At 37.7% G+C, this 25,155-nt stretch overlaps 1 protein-coding gene across 16 annotated transcripts in view; it reads right to left on the reverse strand.

The window, feature by feature from the left end:
- UNC80 (unc-80 homolog, NALCN channel complex subunit) overlaps positions 1–25,155 on the reverse strand; it is a 187,607-nt gene that overhangs the window by 25,980 nt on the left and 136,472 nt on the right. For all 16 annotated transcript variants that reach the window (XM_036236392.1, XM_036236400.1, XM_036236395.1 and 13 more), the window contains 14 exons: positions 24,644–24,733; positions 23,808–23,909; positions 21,789–21,969; positions 20,393–20,661; positions 18,793–18,927; positions 17,145–17,283; positions 16,363–16,459; positions 14,052–14,222; positions 10,997–11,089; positions 9,731–9,766; positions 9,173–9,391; positions 4,191–4,391; positions 1,916–2,039; positions 840–965 (listed from right to left, as the gene is read on the reverse strand). In XM_036236392.1, coding sequence (XP_036092285.1) covers positions 840–965; positions 1,916–2,039; positions 4,191–4,391; positions 9,173–9,391; positions 9,731–9,766; positions 10,997–11,089; positions 14,052–14,222; positions 16,363–16,459; positions 17,145–17,283; positions 18,793–18,927; positions 20,393–20,661; positions 21,789–21,969; positions 23,808–23,909; positions 24,644–24,733 — 1,983 coding nt within the window. The remainder of the gene's footprint in view (positions 1–839; positions 966–1,915; positions 2,040–4,190; positions 4,392–9,172; positions 9,392–9,730; positions 9,767–10,996; positions 11,090–14,051; positions 14,223–16,362; positions 16,460–17,144; positions 17,284–18,792; positions 18,928–20,392; positions 20,662–21,788; positions 21,970–23,807; positions 23,910–24,643; positions 24,734–25,155) is intronic.

A 25,155-nucleotide genomic window follows, 5' to 3' on the forward strand; every position in this document is an offset into this window, starting at 1 on the left:
ACGGCCTTCTCCGAGCCAGAAAGCAAGAGTCGATACAGGAAAAAATGATCTCTGTACACAGGTTATTAAAATGCATTGCTTTAGGGATGTTATCATTTCCCTTCTGCATGGTAGCCACAGCTCTTGCTTAATTTTGTTTCTATCACCTGCCCATTCTTTGGATGATGGACCACCAAGCATCATTGTCAGATAATGGGTCAGTTATCCACTTATATCGGTGGTATACTTCACATTGGTCACAGAGCTTTCTGATGATTCACCACAGGCTAAAATTAGGTGATACACAGAACTAGGCAGGGGAATTGGCATTCTGTACTTTTTGCTATGGGAAGGATTATTTTAATTTTAAGAAATAAAATAACGGGGAGAATAAAAAAAGCACCCACAATATTCAACCCACGATCATTAAAGAAAATTAAAATATTCAAAGTCTAGTAATAATATTTGAAAAGAATTTTATATTGCAATTCTTTCTGCAAATAATTTAAAACCAGACTTTGAATATTGCTGCCTCTTTTACTTAATGATTGTGAGCTGATTATCTGTGAACCGTTATTTTCCTAAGGTATCTGTACACATTTTAAATGACGGAAGTGGTTCGCAAGGTTGTGGCAGGACTAAAAGACTCTGCTGTTTTTGAGATCTCAAGAAGAATTACAGAAGCACAACTTAGGGCCAACCTCAGGGCTGAAGCTCCAAACCTGTAAAAGTTTGGAGATGTTTACACTTTCGTTTCACAGATTTTGCCCAGCCTTTGCAGAAAACAAAAAGAGAACACCGTGATCTGGTGCCTCAACCAGCAACTTAATGAGCGTGACAAACAGGTAAGGCAGTCACACCTGTATCTGCAATGCTACAAGCCGGACAACAGCTGTGCTGAAGGGCAGAGGTGGTGAGAGATAAGGGCTGAGATGAAGAAGGGGTAATCCATCAGCAACACTGGAAGGTCCTACCACTCCCATCACCTGAAATACAAACAGAGCACATGACCAGCCTTGACTATTGCAATTTCATGCAATCATAGTAAGGGAGTTTCATTTAATAATAATAGCAATAATAATAATAATAATAATTTGAAGGTTGGGCATGTTACTTTCAATCTATTCTCATTGCCTTCTTCTGAAGGCATGTAATGTCTGGAGTCAGATCAAATATTACACTGGATTCAGCCAAGGTTTTGTAGAATGTCATTTATAGCTAACTATGTAAATAATGAGAGATGAATCAGAAACTATTCTAATCAGGAGACTGGACATACTTACTTGTGAATTCAAAGAAATGCAGTCAACATTCTTTGATGGAGCAAATACTGACAACGATGATGATGGCAACAGCTCTATTTGCTCTAGGCATTCCAGCTACAGATTTATTGCTCAACTAGATAAGCAGCAGATCCTTTTCAATGAAATGCTCTAACATGGTTTCTACATCGTACAAAACCTTGCTGGGACCAGACTCGAGATATTACATAAATTATAAAAAGTTTTTTTTCTTCTTCACATAAATCCTAGACTTGCCAACTCACAGTGTTATTTTGCACTTAAAAAAAAAAATCCTCTTTGTATTTTAAACTCCCCCACCCCAGACTACCTTAACTTCTAGCCAATAGTGTCGTCTCCACCACCCCACTCTCCAACTGGCAGCCCTCAACTCTCAGCGCAACTTGAGGAGGTGAATTGTCAAAGTAGTGTGTGGGAAGCAGCACACCAAGATCCCATCTGCGTTGGGACGGACCCCTGTAACTCCCCACACACCACCTTGAAATGTACCTCCCTATTTTCAGTGTCACCTGAGCCGTCTGTTTTCATAGGTAGGTAGGGGCACAAAGTGGTTGACCTGTAAATCTTCAATTCAGAGAAGTCAATAGCAGAGTTAAATTATGCAAATTTTATAAGATTGCCACTTGGCTACTCACCAGATTGACACAGACATTGATCAGTGACCTAAGATGAGGCAGGAAGGATATGATTGGCTGCCTCTGAAGTGTCAAACAAACCCCTTCAATCAAATTGCTGGCAGGCTCCCACTCAACCTGTCGCCTGGAATACAATATAGGAGCCATTAGCAGCTTGGCTCCCTTCTGGAGATTCTGAAACAAGTGAACGAGACAGTGATTCTGACGCCATCTAAGACAGGATGGGAGTCTGAGACAACAAAGTGCTTCACACGGGATGAAGTTTACCCATGTTGTTCCAAAAGTACAGAGCACACTGGGAAAGCAAGAAGATACTGAAAACGAGGCAGAGGCACTCCTGCCCCATTCGACTAATGAGACAAAATCTATTGAAGAAAAAACAGAGATGAATGGGTTGCATTTTAAGTTCCCTGGTTTTAACTATGAGAGAGGATATAAGACTACCATTTTAGAAAACCCATCGAGTGGGTAATTACTCCCAACAGAATTAATCTCACCCCAGGCTGCATTTCTGAAATCTACTTTTCAGACTGCGTTTGATCTCATCAGCTTTTACACCAGACTACAACCAATTGGAATTGTATGACAACTCCTGCCAAAAATATCACATTAGAATAAAATACTCTTATTTAAGTGTTCTTTCTTGGCCTCCTAAGAAATGATATTTTTTGGCTATTTTCTTTGGTACTGTAAAAGGTGGTATACATAACCCAAGTAGATAAACATAGGATTTTCTATAATAAAAGTCAGTCCAATCTGCAATTGTCTTAGAACTGAAATTAACAGATTGGGCTTTACAGATAGCTACACTATTTTCAAATTTCACCCTGCAAACAATTTCTAAGCTTGTATTTGCTACCAGAATAAAATGTCAGCAGTGACAAAAGGAAAATGTTCATAAATGGGTATATATGGACATCCCCGATGTCTAAGTAACCCATAGGTCAGATTCAGTCAACATTTCTCTTGTTAAATTGAGATCACCCAAAGAAATTAAATCCAAGGTAATCCCAAATTCACAGCATGCAGCCCAAGAAAATTGCCTACAACCCACCAAATCTATGCATTAATCCAGAAATCTACTTTTAGGAAGCATGATGTTCTTTATAACGGGCTTCATTATATGACAAATGCGTCAGCCTATGGAGATGTTTAACATTTTACAGATACAAAGTTATTTAAGAAAAATAATTTATTTAGACACACTCTTGGAAACCTTATAAGACTTTGGCCATTTGGCAATAGGCACAAATGTTCCATTGGGACTCTAAGGAACATAGGAGTGCTTTAAGTATGAGTATTTTCATGCCACTAAAAAAATAAATTACCTTGAAATAATATATATGCATTCATCATTATAATATAAAAGAATATAGGAACAGACTCTCAATTATTAGGATAAAGTCTTTCAATTTCTTTTTTATAAATTCAGCAACTCCTGATGGCTGCATAAATGAAGAGCATAGGCTAAATTCTGGGAAAGTTCAGCCAAATTGAACACTGAGTGCTACAAATTCTTGAGACAAGAGTTACATTGATTTTGGGTTTAGTTAAAAGAATAGAAAATGCTCTCACTAACCCAAACTTGAAAGGTCCAAGTTAGTGGGTTTATTAGCATCCATCTATGGGACCACACACGTGCTACACATGGCTACAGGTTTTCAAACTGGGCTCAGATATCCAGGTGGACTGGTTCAGAGGCATCTGCTCATAGGAAGGCTACCAATGGATATTTCAGGCCGCTGAATGGAGTTTAGGTGGTAATAATGTTCATTTAGTATCACCCGAATGAGGTGAAAAGGTGAAAATTAAACATTCGTTATCAATCCTGGAAACTTTTAACTGCTGCTTAGCTAATTATTGCAAAATTGGCATTTCTTTAAATTGGTACCTAAAATACTAGTTAAATACAGTATTTCTTGAATATCAAGTTAATTTTACTTGTTTACTTAGTTGTCTTATTTATAAGGCATATCCTCCTGCCTTACTTCAAAAGGAACTGAAGGATAGACATCAAATTCCATATGTGTCAGATAAGGAACATAACAGCTGAGAAATAGATTTTTCAAGATAAATATATATTTTTATACGTTATAGACCCTGCTACTTATGCACTCATATATTTGATTTGCTATCTACATGTACCAACAGAAAACTTTTAAGTAACAGAAAACTTTCATTCAACTCTAGATTTATCCACCACCTTAAAAAAATGACAAACCCTAACTTAGAGGCTTGCCACACCAACAGGCTTGCAAAATGCAACCCTCCTCACCTCAAAGTAGGCATCTTATGAATTTTGTTGAACATTCTATCCAATCTCTTTAAAATGAGGATAAGGGCTGGCCTCACTGCTTCAGCCGTCCAGTCGGTAATAGGCAGCATCTCCATGATGTAGCGTCGAAGCCCACGGCTCTCCATCGTCTGTGTGTCGTATGGCGCCAGCTTCAGAAGCGAGTGTGCAATTTCTGCCAATCTAAGATTATTTTTTTTGTTTGTTTTTAAGAATTAGCTTAGAAATCACAGTGAAAAATTCCCAACACAGCACCATGCTAATCACCCTCCTTCTAACACACCGACTCCCTGAACTAAGAACATACTGGCACATTACTCATAATTTTTAAATAAATTTTAAAAAATCAAGGTAAATTAAGGCCCATAAATTTCAATTGGTTGATAATGTTTCTTGAGTCTTTTTAGTTTATAGGTTCCTCCTCTTCTGTTTTTTTTTTTTTTGACATCTGTAATTTATTTGTTAAAAAAAATTAGCTATTTGTTCTGTAGCACTTCCTATACTCTGGATTTTGCTGATTAAATCTCCATAGTTTCATTTAATCTAGTCCACTTCCCCAATATTTAATTCAATTGGTAGTTAGATCAAGCAGCTAGATCAGATTAGGTTTTGATTTTCTGGCAAATGTACTTCACAGATGATATATACTTTAATCAGGAGGTACACGATTCCTAGTTGTCACTCTTTTTATGACATCAGCTGCCACTAGTGAACATTACACAGATGCATTAATTCATTAAAAGTAGTACAATGGTAATATTGTTTTATTTCTCTTCTCATGTATTAACTACAGCATTTTAATAAGAAGAAATTTCCTTTTGATTACTCCAAGAGAGACAGGATAGATGTTAGAAAGGACCTACAGTTTCAGAGCTCCCCAGGACAGGCACTGTGGTTTAGGAATCACGGCCAAGGCATTGCATCTCCAGCACTCCGATTACTCTACAATTGCCCCCTCTGTCTAGCACCACAGATGGAGAACTCACTACTTCACAAGGCACCTCATCCTATCTTTGGAGGTCCACACTGTAAGAAGCTCTCTTCATATTAGGTCCGCAAATTCCCTCATTTTCTTTCATTTATAGTTAATCTGGAAGCATGGATTCAATCTACCTTTTCCATGGCAACCCCTTCATTATCAAGAAATAGTTATTGCCTCTTCCTCCTTACTTGTTTTGTTAAGGGTGGAAAATTTTCAAATGGCCAACTTCTGCTTCTATAATCTGCTTGCTTGTTTAATGTTTAACCAGGGTGTAGTTCTAGGAGATATTCTGTGCAAAGATATGCTAATGGCCAACTTCTGCTTCTGTAAACCTGCTTGCTTATTTGATGTGGTTTTAGGCTTTATAAGCTACTGCCTCTGGAAGCTCAGGACTGATCTCCTCTAACCCTGTGTAGTAGAGAGTCAGTCGCTGGCCGGCTAATAAAAGCTCACGATTCATCTCAAATTGGCTCTCTGGGTTTTAGATTGAATTGCACCACAATGGTCTTCTGACTGAACATTCACACTATCCTTCTGGAAATTGTATGCGAATGTGCATATTTTAAAGAAATTATTTAAAAAACAGCCTATTCATCCTCCTGTTTATCTCTCACAAATGTGCCATGTAGAAAATAATTCTTTACTTTCTAGGTTGTGTGTGTGTGTGACAGATAAGTATATACCTATTTGCACATATTTCTTTTCCCTTATTATTTTATAGATAACATTGAGAGATTATTAATCTATTTTGAGCTTGAAAATAATATTGAAGAGCTGAATTTGAGTCATTTTATGAATTATTACCTGAATTTCCCTAATTCCTGGTCACGTTATAAAATAAATTTGCTTTGAGCATAAAACCAAAAATTTCCTTTAATACAGTCTATTGTACTATCACATGAATAACCTCTTGGTAAAAAACGTTCTTATAATCCTTTCCTAATGAGAGTACAAAATGTTTTCCCATTAAGAGGGAGAGGGAGAAACAAGGAAAGAGAGAGTTGGAGAGAAGTGGGGCCAGGAAGAGAAGGAGAGGCAGAGAGAGTGAGGGGAGAAAGGGAAAAGGCGGAAGAGAGGGGGAATTTTTTATATATCTTTCTATCCTGCTATCCTGCTGCTTGGTAACTCTGGGTTGGGCAAATGAGGCAATAAATTCCCTTAGGCCAGAGACTATCTAATCAGGAATCTTTTCCTTGTGAGCCTTGTGGTCAACCATATATTTTGCAAATACCGGGAGTACAGATCACCTCACTACTGCTTCTTGGCTCTTTGGCTCTAATCAAACATTTCTCGAAAATATCTCTTCTGCTTTCGATATCACCACATTCCTTTTTAAAAAAAATAAACCCTTTCTCTCCTTGAGTGATACTATTCATTCTTATGACTTTCAATACCACCTACATGCCCACAGTTCTAAAATTTATATGTTTAGCTCTGACTTCTATATACATCCAAATGGATACTTAATTTATAAAAGTAAGCCTTAATTATATCCATTAATTGGTGTAGGGTCAAAACATATGGATTAGCCCCTATTTGGAAAAACAGAATATCTGTTTGGCGAGAGATCATGGTAGGTTTATTTTTATTGAAAGCTTATTATGAGAAACTGCATTAAAAATGACATTTAGTCTAACTATCCCCTGGCAGTAAAAATTCTGCATACCGCCCCCCCACCCCAATAGCTCCTGGCCATAAAATAACTGTGCTCTTGTATGACATTATCCTGGCTCCAGACAGGGTAATGTCATACAAGACAGGTTGCTCTTGGCTGAATTGCATAATGACGTTTTGGCAAATTTCAGTATTGACGGGGATCCAGCCACATGAAACTGGCATTTTTACACTGTGGGATGTTGTTGAGTACGTCGTTCATTTCATCCCACCATTCTTTCCTTTTAGCAAATACCAACCAGGAGACATTTCTTGTTCTTCATATTTTCAAAAAAAGTAACGTTTTACCAAATATCTAGTTGTTTTTATCTTACTGACACTGTGATTTTTTTAATCTATCCTTTCTTCTTCATTGCTTTGATAACTCAGAAGGTAAAAGTCAAATTTATGGTTCATGAAGAGCATCTAATATGACCGAGTCATATAGATTTCCTGTGCTCATCTTATCAAAAACACAAATGTCTACTTGATAATTTTTCACATCATTTTGACTCTCTAATTTGTACATTCTATCCCTTCACATCATGTAATTTTCTAAATTGCCTCAAGTACTTTGTAAAATGATAAATACATAAATACCCATGTGATATAGAGTACTTGCAAAACTACTTTACCGTTATTTTCTATATATGTGTGTGCCTCTTGTATTGGATTGTGATCATGTTGAGAATCAGGATATTACTTTACATTTGCAAAGTCTAGCTTAGTATGTGGATCATTCTCATTATCATTGGTATCTACTGTTACTCTGTGAACTCAGCGCCAGCAGCAAGCTAAATCATTGAACTACAGCTCATTTAACCTTTAAAAGGGTTTGGCCTCTAGAGGGAGCTCCAGGCCTATCTGACTCACCATCTCCCCACCTTCCATAAACCTTAAGAAGTGTAGATGCAGACGGTCAAGTATACTAACCCATAATCATAATCTGTCTTCCTCACCCCTCTCTCTGCCTCATCCATCTTTCTCCCTCATCCACCTTTCAGGAATCTTTTCTCCTGTCTCACAAAAGGGCTATCAGTAGTGGTGAGTGACTCTGGGAATGCGATGTTCCTCTGTTCACAGAATTACCTAGGTTGGCCAGCTAGCAACAATGAGTGGGAAAGAGAGGGGATGGACTGAATGCAGTACTGAGTTGCTATGGCAATGGGATCTTAACACTGGAAAGTTTCCTTCTTTTTCCCAGTGTAGGAGCTGAAATTCTCAGTGTGAAGTAAGCTCTTCCCTATTACTGCACAGCGGGGAATGTGAACAAGTGTTCACATTCTGGAGTTCTGGGTGTTTCGGCAACTCCGAAAATGTGGAATTAGCCTGGAAGGGAAAGAGCCTGTGTTCTCTATACATTTTTAGCTTCTCGGTTTCCCTCCCTTAGTACTTTCGAGAGGTGATTTTAAGGGGAAAAAAAGTCAATAATCAGGAAGTTGGTGTGTTTTACCAAATTGCAACGTTATTTCTGAACGGCTAGAACCTAACTCTACAGATACACTAAACCTTCCAAGCAAATATTTTGTGACCCATGGAATTTTCCTTTCAAGAAAATATTATGACACTTTACAACTGTTCCAAATCTGAATAGAAGATTCTCGGGAATCACGTTTTTTTTTTTTTTTTTTTAAGAATCTGAAAATATAGACACAGTGTTTATGATTTGAGTAACAAGCAGCATCTCTACAGGAAGAAGGAAATGTGAGTGCACAAATACACAATTCTAGGGCCTCTCCCTGGTACATCAGTAGTAAAAATTTTGAAATGATGACTGGTGTCATCCAGTAGAGAATTTTTACCAGGGCTGTTTTGAAGCATTGAAAGCCTATCATGCACAATTTGTGTGAAGCGGATCTCAGACCCAAGCGAAGTGTGGCTCAGAGTCAAAACCATTCACTTTCCTACTTTAGGTGGTGCCAGGGACAAGAGTAAGTCCTTCAGCTGAAAGTAGTAGTTTTTTTTTTTTTTCATGTAAAATGTGAAAATTCTTGTGAGAAATAAGAATTTGGGCAGTAAACAGTACTTGGAAGAAGGTGATGAAATTTCCCTTTCATTCTCTTTTATTGAGAAGCAAACACATACATATGGACTGTGCTTTTCTGTCTTTAATGATATTTCTCCTCTGTCCAGCCTGAGATCCTTTTTGATGGACTTAACATACATTCTCCCAGAGGGCCTTGTAGGATGTGCCTCCAAGCCACAGGAAACAAATCACTGTAAGTAGTCCAAGTTATTATTCTGAGGACCCCTCCTTTCCCTACCCACACCCCAGACACATGGCCCAAGCTGCGTCCACACTCAGGAGCCGGAAAAACGAGGACAGTACCTCATGTGGGACTTCACATCCAGCAACTCCAGGGCAGTGACCCGTGGCTCCCCAGCCAGGTTTTGTAAGATCTTCAGCCTGGGCCCACAGTGCTTGTAGAATTCAGTGCAAATATTCAGCAGGGACTCCCGGGGCCTTCTGAACTCCTCTCTAGCAATTCGCTCATCCAGTTCCTCTCTGGGAAGGCCTTGACCTTCCTCCAGCAAGTGGAGGTTTTCCCTGAGGAATTATAAAAGGTTAACTGGGGTCCTGAAAAGATGTATATATGGTAGCTCTGAGAGAAGGGAAGAAAAATATAATTCCTTACATTATAGGAACATTAATAAATCAGTAGGGCGGGACCTAGGAAAAATTCATCTGAAGGATAAAGTTTATCATCCTAGAAGAGATTGCTATCCCAAATTGTGGCAGCTTTACATTAGCCAGTTCCTGAGGATTTAACCAGAAATAGTATGCCGTGCATTAATTAAATGAAATGTGACAGAACCATAATCCAGCTCAAAGGCAATCATCACAAGATGTCAGAATTCATACAGAATTAGAGTTGTCTTTTCATACCTGATAAAGTGCAATTTGGCACCTTGTTCCTGGTACCTGGGAATCAGAAAAACAGTCTATGTAACTATCAGAGCATGACCAGAAGCCCCGTGGCGGGGCTTCTAAAGGACTTTTCTTATAGAAAGTTACACATTTTGATAAACTCACAAATAAACACGCACAAATTCTAAAATATAAAATCTTTATCTTTCATTTGCCTGCCACATATGCTGCAATTATAGCTGCTATGAAAGTTATTCTATTGTCATATGATTTGTAGAAAGATATAAAAACACATACAAATTCATAAAATGTAGCCAAATGAAAGTTTTTGAAATTTAAAAATCCTTTTTTCCATGCACATTTCATCTAGTAGTTGAACCTAGCCCCTAAATATCACTTAAAGTATAATCATTTTTCTCAATATAAGAAATCGATTCACAAGCTAGCCATCACATTAGGTAACTTATGGTTGAATTTGACATTTGTTTTATTTTTAATGGATACAATGAGCAGAACATTTACATAAATTTACATAAATTAACTTTACATAAATAATGATACACGCTTAAAAATGTGCTTCAGGGAGACTAGAGAATTAGTTTCTCCTTAAACTCTTCCTGCTAACTACTCCATCTTGGGAAAGGAGAACTTTCTCTCAAACTGATTTTAGGTTTGCTCTATCTTAAATCTTCCTTGGAGGAAAAAGCTAATTAAACCATTTTTGTGTATGTGTTAGACTACATAGAGTTTAACACAGAATGAAGCAGGTAAAATATTAACAAGTATAGCCAGTGTCTAAGTTACATCAAAATAGGGAAGAAGATTAAGTCAAAGACCATGAAATCATCATTTAAGTACCTGAGCCTGTTGGGATGAATTGTCTGTGGAAAATCTGTCCAGATTAAAGAAAGTTGACTGCATAACTGCCCCAGGAATGAGAAACACCTTCTGATTATTGTTGTTATATTTGCCTTTTTCTTGGAGGCAAATGAAACAGCACCGGAAGTTCAAAGACCACCCAGGAGACAGAGAACATTTTGCACATTCATGCAAATAAAGTGACGCAAATGCCAATTTATGACAATACCTCTGATTTCTCTTTGACAATTTCAAAAGAATCCTTGGTATTTTCTTGAACTCTAAACTTTCACCTTCTTTTTTTTTTCCCCTTGGAGATTTTCATACTTAGTATTGACTATTTTTAGGATTTCTTTCATTCCCAATAGCCGAGGTTCAGTTTGTACAAAATTGAGAGGTCACAAAAGAATAAGGCCAGTATATTACCTGGTGTTCACCCCAGATGACATGGTGTGATTGGCTGTGGTGGTTCCTTTATGACCTTGGTCACATCTGCTCATCTGAGGGGCTGTCATGGGCCTGCAGCAATGACAGTAACCACCACAACAGAACAACAACAGTAACAGAAGTGAAAATATGAAATCCTCAAGTTATAGATGCTCATATAAGTCTTGAGTTAAGAGTCTCAAAAACAAAGACTATTTAGCTTTGGGCTTTTCTGCCACACTCTTTTGCTGTCTCTGTTCTGAAAAACACTATAAATGGGACATTGATTTCCAAGGATCTATACGCTCACCATGATTTAAGTTATTCCACTTGGTTCTGGGTAATAAACTGTGGCTCTTCAAACTAGACATTTATGAAATCAGACTCCTAGGTCTGTACTGATTAAGTAAGAGTTAAGAGCTCATCTTTTTTTAAAATTCTACGGATGTCAGGAAGTTAACCATTCTAAATAATAAGGAAAGGTATGAGTATATGCACCATTTTGGCCACCTACACCATTATCAACCACTATTTTTTTTGAGGAACTATAAAAGAACAAAAGATTCTTTCTAGTCAAAATTATATCTAAGATTACCCAGGGAAGTGAGCAAATTAGTGTCCATTATAAATCAGTAATTAAGATGCTTAGACATAGATACAAATCATCTCATTTTATATCTTCAGGGTTTACTTTAACTATGAGGTAAACTTTGTATCGGCTTCTAAGACAATGGAAGGGATGATGCAGCATTTCAATGCAATTGCATGTATAAACACATACAATCTTGCAGTACTGATTCTGTGTATGTTGGGTGTGGCTAGAAAGTGAGTAAGCCCTTAACAATCACACCAGACTTTCTCTTTCCATGCCTTTACTATGGTAGGTGAAATTTAAAGATGGCCCCAAAACCTTCCCCCACAGTTATTTCTCCAGTGATTATGTTACATTATATGGTGAAAGGGAGATTATCTAGCTGGGTTTAAACTCATCACACCAGTTCTTAAAAAGCAGAGTGTTCTCTATTTCAAGGAGCAGAGAGATTCGAGGCATAAGACCTCTAGGTGCCATTGTGAGCTGGAAGATAGAGGGGACTGGGCGAGAAAGAACACAAGTGCCTTTAAAGGCAGAGAATGGCCCCCAGTTGACAGAAAGGAGACCCAAAGCTGCATGATACCAGCTTCTGCCAAAGATCTGAACCTTCAGATGAGAGCCCAGACTGAGTGACATCTCGACTTTGGCCTTGTGAGCAGAGAGAACAGCTGAGCCTGCCCTGACTTCCAGCCAATGGAAATACGAGATAATAAATCTGTTTTGTTTTAAGCCTCTAAGTTTGTGGTAGCGTAGTACACAACAATAGAAAACTAATACTAATACATTTGTAATGTACTTATTTATGTGTTATCGCCGACATAACTGTTAATTTTTTTTTTCATGAGTAAAGAAATTAGGACTGTGGAAATGAAATACAATTCTTTTTTTCTTTTCTTGGTAAAAAGAATAAAGCCAATTTTATTTCAAATAATTGCAACCAACCAATGAGGCTAGTTTTCCATTCCGCCAAAAGAATATTCAATGCACTGAGATATTTAAAGCCACAGAATTTTAAATGTCAGAGTTCCATCTATGATTCATCATAGAATTGTGATTAAGTCAATTTTGGATAAATTTATTGATTTATTCTTATAAAAGAGCATGGAAAGGAGGAAAACACGAGTATTGCATAATATAAGGAGAACTAACTAAAGTGTCAGGCGGAGAAAACTGACTGCTCATCTCTCTCCTCTATTTGCAGGAAGGGACTAGTGATATAACCAGATGGGTGCAGAAAGAAGGTGTAACTTTGATATTTTTCCTGTGAATGTCCTTCCTTCTGGGACTTTCCTGAAACCATCATCAAAGTATTGGAACTATTTGCAAGAGGCAGTTTTTCGTGGTTCCTGGTTCCACTGTTTCCCATTTCCTCCGTTTGGTACATATGAGCACTTCAGCAGCGAGAGTCCATTCAAAGCTTTTGGGCTACATTCTGCTTGCCTAGGTTGCCAATGGTTGGAAACTAAACATATATCGACTTAATGAATCACAATCTCATTCCCTCTCTCGCTTGCTGGCGTATGCTGAAAAAGTCCTTCTGCTAGCCCTCTCATTGACAGAGAAAGATGGGGATGGGAAAGTTGGTGCCTTTTGGTGGGGGCAAATCATAGACAGAATTTTAGGATAAGAATGTAGCCAAATGGGATAGAGAAGCAAAGACACCAAGGCTAGAAGAAGCCTTCCTCACCTCCACTCCAGGGAAGAATGTCGCCTTCCATCTAATGAGAAGGAAAAGTAGTCACTTGCAAAGTGTCTTGCATTCACTTTCCCCACTTAATCACTAGTCTTCTGTCTCTGCCCCTGTCTCTTCTTCTCCCTCTCATATCTGGCCTTCTGTACCCAAGAATATACTGACAGGACTAACTTAGTGGAACTTTGTTTAGGGCTGAATTCTACTGTTAATTTACTTTGCCGGCTCCAAATCTCTCGGCCCTCTCTCTCAGCACTAGTGAGTCTTGTCCCACAAAGAATCTGTTAACTCTAACATTAGAATAAAATATTCTAATTTGTTTATTATGTAGTTCTTGAAATTACAGTAAAAAACAACTAAAATATTTTTAAAAACACGTAGTTGGAATCGCAGACATTTCATGTTTCATAGAATAAGAGTTAAGAAAAATGTGGGACATTTTTATAGTCACTAAATTGACCTTTTTACAAAAATTTGTTTACCGTTGGGTTAAAACGGCCACAGATGCTCAGCAAGCTACACTCCAGTGTGTGTTTAGTAATCATGTACAATAACAATAAGAATAATAAATATAGTTATTATATTATTATTATTATTCAGAGGACTTAGCACTATTTGTGCAGTTTTAAGCCATGAAGGGCTGCGTTTGGCCAGATCTCTGTAAATAAAGACTAGGTCTTAAGAGATTTTTAGCCGCCACATTTTCTTCTTCTTCTTTGTTTCGGTAGATACACATAGTTTAGGCCTGTGGATATTTGTGACCATGGCATTACCTCGTGAGGACCTCCACACTGTAGAGAAGTGCCTGCAGGGATGTTGCGAGCGCAGCAGTGGCGGCGATCTCCTCTCGGGCAGCAGGCACTGTCTCCACTTGCGACGTCTGCCTCTTTAGCTTTTGCAGGTAACATGGGACTAAAGCTTCCAAGACCATCAGCATCTGAAGACTGTATTAACAGAAAGAGAACCAAGTCTACGTTGTATTCTACTTTGTTGGTCGCGTCACATTTAAGAGCATGGAGAAAGGAAAAGACAAACACTGACATTTTTCTTGGGAAAACTGCCAGGAATAATGATCAAAACCTGAAATGTAGAAGTTCAAAATGACAGAAACTCTAGTTGGCAGAGTTTAATATAGATCAAAATCGAATAACCCCTTCCCCTACTCCCCTAAATCTAATCAATGATTTAAATCTTTACTATAAATTTTACATGGAATGAAATTAATCTCAATGAAAATAACTTTGAGAAAATAAAATAAAAATAACACATAAAAAGTCAAAAGTGACTTGTTTGCGACTTAAAATGATAGATCAAGGAATTAAACTGGCATAAAGAACTTAGCTTTAGAAAAATATTCCCTTAATAAAAATGCATCACCATAGGTATAATTAGGGTAAAGATGTTTATAAAGTCAGAGTTAAAATATACTTGGGGTCAAAATATCCATTGGGTCAAAATAATACAGCTGCAATAGTCAGGTCAACATTTGTCTATACCGATTGCTAACCAAAAGTAGATTTAAAGAGGAACATGAGATTATAACAAATTGATGATAAGGAGATTGTGATCAGAGAGAATTAATAATTTAAAACAATGTATAAGTTTGTAAGCCTCAAGCAATCTTTACTTCCCAAGGAAGTTATTATATTTTACTTTTAGATCAGTTTGATTTTTCTATACAGTATTCTATAAATCGCCTAATCTATAGATGCTTCAGGATGGGTTTGATTATTAGGTTAGAACTGGACTGGTGTGCATGCACAGGTGCAAGTTCTTTGGCCTCCTTTACCAGGTGAATCACTGGTTATATTCCCTTTCACTTCAAACCTGAGTCAGAGTCACAACTCACCCCAAGAACATGATATCATCGACTGCTCTGAAGAGGTCAACCAATAGAGGTGACTCTGGCTTAGACCAGAGCCAGCATCTTGGACTTGGGATGACACTCAGATAAGATTTATACTCTTGTTCTTTGTGTGGCAAGAGTTTGTAGTTTCAATTTTTTAGATTTACACCAGAAAGACACTAACCTACCTAGATCTGGCAGTCTTAACAGAAGAGAAATACCCTGGAACAATATATCAGCCCATACTTCTCTCAAAGTGAGAGAACACAGAGGCAAAAGCTGTATGATGTTTTCAGCTAATCCTCATTTTTTTTTTCAAACTCTTTTCTGACTACAAATGACTCTCAGGGAAGGAATTACAAATGAGGGAAGTAGGAAAATTGAAACAGTTCGTTGTTGTTTGATTCATTTATTCCATAAATGTTTATTGCTATATCTTCCATGGAATAAAGCATCATGTTGGATGCTGGAAGATATATACAGATATACTAAAAATACGGTAGCAAACAATGTGGTGCTATGTATGCAGAGTAGGTCTTGTATTAAAAGATTAAAGAAGATTGAGAAGTAGAGGGAGAGAGATTACCTACTGCTGATATAATTGTGCAGGCCAAAGGGTTTGTTAAGCTGGAATAGTGGAACATTTTAAAGGAAAGCAATTCTATTGTTTTTAAGGATATATACTGCATAAGGAAGCTATCTGTGGTTTATCTGAATTATTGTCTCTGCCTTTTGAAGATTTATTTTAATAGAGAGAGAAAACTGATTTTCATTTCACATCTCTGTATGTATCTCAGACCTGAACTGAAATGACACTCTCCATGTGGGTCCTTTAAATTCCTTGCACTTAACAAAATAACAGCCAAGATATATTCTTGTTCTTTGTGTGACAGGCATTCTCATTGCTCCTTGGAAAGAGTTTTCTTAAGTAGTTTAAATGTCTGTTCTAAAATTTTATTTGCTACTAATTTGTATTACATGTGAGAATATTTTCTAAATAAGACTAAACATCTTAGCTGCTGCAATAATTCCCAATTAGGGAATTTCAAATGAGTGAAGATTTACTATATCTTCCAGTACCTCTGCTATGACAAGTTTCCTAAAATTTAGTTTTTGAAAACTTACCTGTCAAAATGCTACAGGCTGGTATTAGCAAACACAACCTTTGTGCTCATTCTATTTTATTTTCCTTGCTATATTTACTTATCACAAGGTACAGAATAAAGGGCTATAGTTACCTTCTGAACGATTCAGGAGCGTATGCCACCACTGTCACACAAAGCTTGATGGCCTCACTGATAGAGAATGTCAGGTCTTCATTTCCATAGCAGAAATCTAAGAGATAGAAGGTCAAGACACACTGTCGGGGCGGGTCCTCCCAGGAATAAGGAACCTTCCACTCCAAACGTTTTCTTTCCAGTTAACATTTTTCTAGCCATTTCTTCATCAGACTTTATTCCTGAACTGTGAACACTATTAATTTTTTCATATAAAAGGACTGAAAATTCTGCTTTTTGTTGTTGCTGCTGTTGTTATTGTTGTTGTTTTACTTTTGAATAATCAGATGCAAAATAAAAGTGCTTCTTTGGGGTATAGGTTTTTAAAAATCTCACCTACTAGAAGATATCGAAGGGCATTTGGATGTTTTAAAGTCAGACAGGGGACTTAATCTTTGAATTACCTTTACTTCTAACAATCTATGATAATTAAAAGCCACTTTGGTGAGTTACTAGCTTAGAATTGCCCAGGAAAACCCAATTTCCTAAAAACTACAGTGCTAGAGTACCGGTTTGCTCAGCATAATTTTAATACAATTATCATAGCAGAGAATTCCTTATTCTTTAAGATTTATAAAAAATTTAAGAAAAACTAGATAGGAAAATGTACTCATTCAGTTTATACCGCTGTTCTATTTATTTTTGCTATTTTGATTTAGTTCGAAATACTAGGGTTATTAAAAAAAAAAAATAAAGAGCAATTACAAAGAGAAAAAGAATGCCCAGGCAAATTTTGCTTTTACCTAATGACTTAAGAGGCTTCTCAGCTTTGACCAGCTCTAAGATGTCTAATATGTCCGTGGTCTCTCCCTCCAAGGACTGCAGCAAGTCAAAAAGGCACTGAGCTGACACACCTTTGCTGGGCCCATTATTGGCAGCATCCTGTATAAAGAAAGGCAATTTTATTTTATTTATTCCCACCACAGTACTAACATGGAATTGATCAGAAATTCAAATTTCACAAACGTTACCTCCGATAACAATTACAACATTGATATGGTATTCGGTTTACATAATTCTGCATCCAACCACACTGCTGTATGATTTTGGAGTGCAACACCTGACTTTTAAGGGCTCTATTAAATGATAATCTAGTACAAAAGAGGTATTTGTGGAAACTCATAAAAACACAGCAATATATGAACTGCTAGAAAACTTCAAGCCAATGGTTCCTCTGGTCTGCAATTGTAGGACTAAGCATTCTCAAAGGCAATTTTTATAATGGATTACAAAAATTGAATACTTCAAATACGTTTGGGGGAACAGATGCTTATTTTAACAACTCTGGGAATTTTACAGATCCTATTTGATAATATAGCTCCAAAATGGAAATACTTGCCATCTCAAATCTATTTAATATGGCTTTGATTCATTCATTAAAATAATAAGTCCTTATTAAATTCTTACTCCACGCCAGGCGCCATTCTGTGCCCTAAGGATATAGCAAAACAAAAACAAAAACACACATACACACAAACAACAACTATAAAAAAAAAAAAGACAAATGTCTTGCTTTAATGGAGCTTAATTCTATTGTGGGGTATGATACAGATACATATTAGTGAAACAAATACATGTATGGCATTTGATATGATATAAATACTCTGAAGAAAATGAAAAATAAAGTGGGATAACTGCTAGAGAGTTATAGAAAGGAAAGAAAATCAGGAACTCTTTTGTCATTTTCTACTTTCCATCCTTTTATTGAGTATTAAAAAACTTAAGAGGTGCTAGGGGCTAAGATGAATGTCGAAGAGAAATGTCGAACATTATGATTTACCTAGTGAAAGAGAAGTTATTTATGGCATCCATTTCCATTGGTTGAAGAAAGAGCTGAGAGACTGATTATACAAATGAACAATGACCAGGACATATAAAAATATATAACTCTGCCCCATGACCTGTAGTAACCTGCCCAGGGAACCAACCAAAACCCATTGTCTACAGTAAGCAGCATGGGAAGCCAGCCTACTACATGTCGGGCTTGTTGGAAGTCAGACTACCAGCTCTAGTGAAAACCAAATGATAACTCCTATAACAACAGACCCTCAAACAGCTAGGACTGATTAACAATTGACAGCTTCCCTAATCTTTGTCCCTGCTTCCAACATAAGACCAATCAGAGTAAGCCAAATATGCACTCCCAATTAATCACATAGTCTGCCCTGATTCTAGTTAGCCCACTTCCCCTGGCTAACAGCCTCCAATCAGGGCATCCATGATGCCTTCTCTTTTCTCCCTATAAAGGTCTCTCACTCCTCTGCTTGCCTTTGAGTCTTTGCCAAAACACAAATGATGGTGGCTGACGCATTGTTATAGCAAGCTACGAATAAACAGCCTTTGCTTTTCTCGTTTGCTTGGATTTCATTTATTTCCACAGAGTATACTCACAGGAAATTCTAGGAGAGGGGCCACACTAGCAAACAGCTGGAGCACGAAGGGCTTCCGGTGTATAATGTAGAACTGGTGGCAGGCAAATTCAATGGCTTGACGCAACTGAGGATTGCTTTCGTAATCAGAGTACACCTTTGGAAAAATGCGCCATATTCAGAAAATGCCTTAACAGCATGTCAAAGTCGTGTCTGCTTTTAAAACTCATAGCCATGGGAAGCACGGAGGGAAATGGATAATTTCATATGCTGGTAGAGGGGAGTGTTAAAAAAAGGTATAACTTTTCTTGAGAAAAATTTGGTAATATACATAAAATTCTAAAAATATAAATATACTTTTCCCCCGGGAACTTTGTGACTAGGAATTTACCTCAAGAAAAAAATTGGACAAATGTACAAAAGATGTATATATAAGAACGCCTCCTGCAAGGTTGCTTATTATAGTGGAAAATTTGAAACAACTTAAAGTACTCATAAATTGGGGTTGGTTAAGTGAATTATGGCATGCGTACAACAGAATACTATGCAGTTATTTCTTTTAAATGCTATACAGCTAAATATAGCTATATGAATAAAATGCCTGTGATACTCTTAGTGTTACATGAAAAAAGTAGTTAACAAACTTGAATAAATAGTGTGATCCAACTTTTGTTTTTAAAAAAAGGTAGGATAGAATGCCAGGATTTTCAAGAAGTATAAACCATGGTTATGCAGGAGGGAGGATGGTAAGCGATTTTTATTTTCTTCTTTAAACTTTTTTTTAATCCCCTGAATTTTATAATGAGCATTTGTGGTTTTTAGGAATCAGTAAAAAAAGTTATAAAAATAGAAAAAAATTCCAACTATTTAAAAGTAGAACAAAGAGCCCTGGTGTTATTCAAAGTAAATTCCTCCTCCTCTAGATTGAGCAAACTCCACTCTGTACAACCATGTAATACTTTAATAACTTTTATTAAAACTTCCATAAAAGTCAAGAACTAGAATGAGCCTCCAGGCTCCCTGCGAACTTTATTTAGTACTAAATGTAGTCAGATGCATATTAGACATAAGAAAAACAAAAAAAAGTTTCCTGCTAAAGTCACCTCCTTCAATCCTTCATACCAAATTTAATGGCAATGGAAATCTTTATTCAGATGGAGGTCAGAGAATCTCCTGAGAAAAACATCAGCTGAACACTTGACATATATTTGAATAATGGTTCTCAAATAGTCTAAGGCGTCAGAGCCACCTGGAGGTCTTGTTAAAACACAGATTACTGGGCCCTGATTTTTCTGATTCAGTAGGTCAGGATGGGGCCCAAGAATGTGCATTTCTAACAGCTTCCCAGGTGATTCTGGTACTGCTGGTCTAGAGACCACACTTTGAGAATCACTGGCCTAGAAGAAATGTGAAAGCATATTCCAGGTCTGGAGGATCTCAGCATAGGATGGAGTATTGTGACCTCTTGGAAATTTTTAAAAGGATTTCATTTGGTGCTTTCTGCTGTCAAAAAAGGAGATAACTCCATCATTAAAAAGTTTCAGTACAGAAACTTCTTGTTGCCCTGCTGGGCGAGTAGTACTCGGGTTAATTTTCAGGTCAGGAGAGGAGAGCCTAGGTACCTGCAGCATGGTGGGCAGAATCCACTGGTAGCCGCTGAGAGAGAAGAGGTGGTTGAAATGCACAGCGCTGTTGATGACAGTGGCAGCGTACTGCCTGAGCAGGGCACTGTCCTCCGGGTGAAGAATCAGAGCCCCATTAAAAACGTTGAGGAAAAGCATGATTTCATCACCCCAGGGAAACTCGCTCGGCATGCCCAAGAACATCTCCTCCAGGAGCTGGATCCACAAGCTTTTCTGAAGAGTGTCGAGGCCAAACAGCTCCTTCCCAGCTGTAAGAACATGATATGGCAGAGACAGAGTTAGCCTCACGCCAATCCTGCCTGTTTGCAAGGGCAGTCGAATCCGAGGGCGCTGCTGTTTTCTGTTGGTTCCCACCCCGAGATGTGAAAATCTACTTTTGAAGTGGTTCCTAGCACGATATTGCTGCCATTGGGATAACAACACTTCCTAGTTTTCAAAGGACTTTCAGCATCGCTTCCTTGATTCAACTCTGTGGGCAAGACAGAGCAGACATTTGCAGCATGTTGCTGCAGAATAAGCTGCAGCTTTGGGAAAAGTTATTTCAGAGGGAAAAGTTATTTCAGAAGGAAAATGGCAGGGCTGGGACTAATGCTTGGTCTTTTGACTCCTACTCAGACTAAAGCTCTTTCTGCTGTTACTTTGGAGCTCGTAGATGAAGATGTTGAGCACAGGTATGCTCATTTGAGTAAACTGTCCCAACTTAATAATCGAGTAACAGAACAAGGTTTCCAAGCGGCTCTCCTTCTGTTTCTCTGTCTCTGTTTCTTTCTCAATTCAGTATAATTCAGAAAGAGTAAAATGCACAGACCTTAAATGTAGAGTTGAATGAGTTCTGACAAAAATAAACACTCATGTAACTACCACCCCGATCAACACAAAAACAATTTCATCACCTCGGAAAGTTCCCCTATGTCCCTTTCCTGGAAATTCATTCTCCCAACCCAGCGGTAACCCCTGGTCTGATTTCTGTCACTGTAGAATCGTTTTGCCACCTCTTGAGCTTCATATAAATATCTGTTCTTCCCTTAGTCAAATATTCCCCTAACAATACCATACAACTTCCTTCAACTGCATATGATTAGCTTAGAGCAGTGGTCTCAAAGTTTGGTCCCCAGAATAGCAGCATCATCACCACCCGGAAACAACGAGAAATGCAAGTTCCTGGGCCCCATTCCAGAGCTACCGAATCAGAAATTCCCAAATGGAGGGTGGGCCCAGCAATCTGTGTTTTATCCAGTCCCCCAGGTGATTCTGATGCAAAGTCAGGGCTGAGAACCACTGCCTTATAGAACTGTCTGTCGAGTAGGATGCTCTCCAGCTAAGGACAAAACAAGGGCGTGAGATGCACAGAGGGGACATGCTTTCTTCTTAATACCTTGAGGATCACTGAAGAGTGAAAACTCAGCATCGATAGCACTTCGAGGGAACGAGGGCAGTCGGAGGAGGTCTTCCTGGAGCATGGAGACGTGGGACTGTTTGTGGGCTGTAGGGATCTTCTGGGTCAGGGAGATGAGAAACAAAACCCGCCCTACTTCTTCCAGCTTCCGAGTGAACACCTAGCAACAAACAAAAGTGGGATGAAAGAATCAGCAACTCCAAAATTATAAAAGTAAAGACACTGAAGTAAAATCTTCAAAGGCCAACCAGGCTGATAAAATTAAGGAGGGGAAAAGTGAAATGAGAAATGCCTCCCCCCACCCCCACACTCATAGAAAGAACACACATTTAATTGACTCTCACTTCCTGCATCTGTCTGCTCTACAAAAGGAAATGTTTCCTACGGAGTTTGTAGGCTGGAGGAGCACAAGGCGAGCATTGTCAAGAATAGTTCAATATTACATGAAGGCTATTTGTCTGGATGTCATAATATAGGAGACCTTCTCCAACAGGAGCCAGCCAGTCAGTTCCAATTGCTTCTACTGTTTCCGATAATGCCTTAAGCTGTTTCCTGTCAATTTTGGGTTTGACTTTTTACAAAAGACCGAAAAAGGATCCAGGAAAAAATCTATCTTGGGACAGAAGCTGATGGAATCTAGGTTAGTGCCCTTTTCACCCCAGAATCAGATGGCATAGGCATCTGTTGGTTATTTCTTTGCTAATGATCAGTGGGCAGGGGATGTGATTAGGGCATGCATGAGCAGTGAGCAGCCGTTAAAGAAACTTCAGGGCTAGAACCATGGCCCTAGATATTGTTACCTCCCCAAGGGGCTTAGAAGTCTTAAGGTTCAACTTGGAGGGCAGACAGAGCACGAGGCCCATTTTATGTTATTCTTTTAAAGGATGTTCTTAAATATGATGAAATTGAAAAAAATAGTGAAGTGCCATCATTGATGATGGCTTTAGTTATTTTGCTCCCAAAATCAGGAGCTGGGGTAATTTTGGGGGGAATTGTTGTAGAAACTGTTTAAATGTAAGATCTTACAGTTTTGCCCAATATCTCACACCTTATAACACATTTGGTATTTTCTTTCTTTTAAATGTAATTTAGATAGTTAATGGTAACTATATTTTTAATTACTTGAGTGGTCTAGTGCTATTCCATTCTTATTCATCTCCTGAAGTAATTTGGGATAGTTGATGCCAAATTAGCATCTTGCTATTGCAGAAAAATTGAAATTATAAAGTATCTTGAAATTATTGTTTAAACATTTTATTAATAAATGTAAATCACTTACAAATAAATGTTAATAAAAAATAAATCTGTCATGCATAGACCATATTAAAATTGTATCATTATAGAGTTGTATACTACAGCTATATTTTATATGCAAAATAGTGAATCTCTTTAAGCCCAAAGTTTGATTTGCAATAAGATATGTGAACATTATTCTATTCTTCAATCTTAAATCTAAGTGCAAGTGCTTGATTACATCTCTTCCTGTTTTAAGAGAAGTTAGTAACATTCCCAAGGACAGATTTCTGGTCAGTGGCAGAGGTGGGACTGAGTCCAAATCTCTGGACCTTAGTTCAGTGCTTTTTCAAATGTATTACATTGATCCCTTTTACCTATTTATTCGTTCCAACTAGTTTAAACCCCTGGGACAATCTTCTAATAGTTACATTATATGTACTTCTAATCCTATTTTATAAAAATATGGAATAAAAATTCATTCTTAGAAACTAGTAGGTAAATAAATTAGAAGATTTCTATTATTTATACCCAATGATTCATCATAGCATTACTCCAGGTGAGTGTTTCTTAATAGTTTTACGTTATGATCCAATTTATAAAACTTAATTAACATACTATTTGGGGGACCCATCTTGACCAACGCCCCATTTATCCTCTCTCTTTAAACAGATTCACAGGATCTCAGGGTTGGTGACACATTTACAAATCCCCCATCTCCACGACATGGCAAAACCATAGGATAAAACTGAGGCAGTCAGGCACCTGTTTCTGAATGAGCTCCTGCCCTTTCTCGGGATGCATATGCACAAGGTTCAGCTGTGGAGATACTGACCTCCGGAAAGGATAAATATCCCGAACGTAGGTCTGTGATGGGATGACACAAAGACAAAAAAGAGTTCAAATGATTAAACTTCTGCTCTCATTTCCTCTTTATCCAAAGGTCAGACAAATAAGAGGTAGGTATTCTCTAATGGATCTGATTCTTAGTACTTTATATTCCCCCATGCTACACAATCCCGGGGAAGGTAAACCCCTTCCTCAGGGAAGCTTCAAATTACCCAGGCTCGATACCCTTTCCAAATACCAGGGCGCTCTCAGGAGCAAAGGAGCTAAAGGCAATTTACTGAATGACACTCTAGAAGAAGAAAGTCACTGTAAAGTGATGTCGGTGGTCTTCTTGAAGTCCCCTTTTGCTCATTAGATCAGGTCACCTAGTCATGCTTAACATAACAGAAAGGGGAACCAGAACAGCATTAAAATTCCACAAGCTGTTATTATATGGGCGACTTAGTTTTTCATCTGGATGTAATAATAATGAGTAACGAAGTGCTTTACTTGGATTATCTCCTTTAATTATAACAACAACCCTATAGTAGATACTATTATCATCCTCTTCATTTTACGGACAACGAAACTGAAGAATGCAAAGGTAAAGTGGCTAGTCCACAGCCACATGGACAGTACAGTGGTGTGACATAAGTGTCAATACTGCTAACCTCTAAATAGCAGTGCCTCTCCCAGTGCAAGCCGCCCTCAGGAAAGGCATGATGAGCTTTCGCCACAACTTTAATGTGAGTGTCATTACTGCATAGTCCTACCTTATTGTAGTGGATAAGATTCCATCTTTTATCCATGAGAAAATAATGTGTTGATTGGGATTCTGGGATATTAAAAAACTCCAGACACTCCTAGAACAACAATAAATTTTAATAAATATTTACTGAGAACATATTATGTGACAGGTAGCAAGCTGAAAAATACAAATATTATAAAAACAAGGTAACTTCTTATAGGAATTTTATATATGTGTGTATATATATATTTTATACACTTTGTATATATTATATGTATGTATGTGTGTGTGTGTGTGTGTGTGCCCAACACACACACATGTATGGATACACATTGGATTTGGATACATAGTTATCCAAAGAATGATATAATAAAGACTAACAATGTTATAAACCATCTTCTCTCATAACTCTAAAAGATGTACAATTATAATTCAGATTGAGTGATGAACTATGGAGATATAGTGGTATCTACTAGTCTCAATATCAGGAAGAAAGCACATTTAGTAACATTAAGAATAATACAAACTATAATGCAC

Source organism: Rousettus aegyptiacus, unplaced genomic scaffold, assembly GCF_014176215.1.
Source record: "Rousettus aegyptiacus isolate mRouAeg1 unplaced genomic scaffold, mRouAeg1.p scaffold_m13_p_2, whole genome shotgun sequence".
Lineage (NCBI taxonomy): Eukaryota > Metazoa > Chordata > Mammalia > Chiroptera > Pteropodidae > Rousettus > Rousettus aegyptiacus.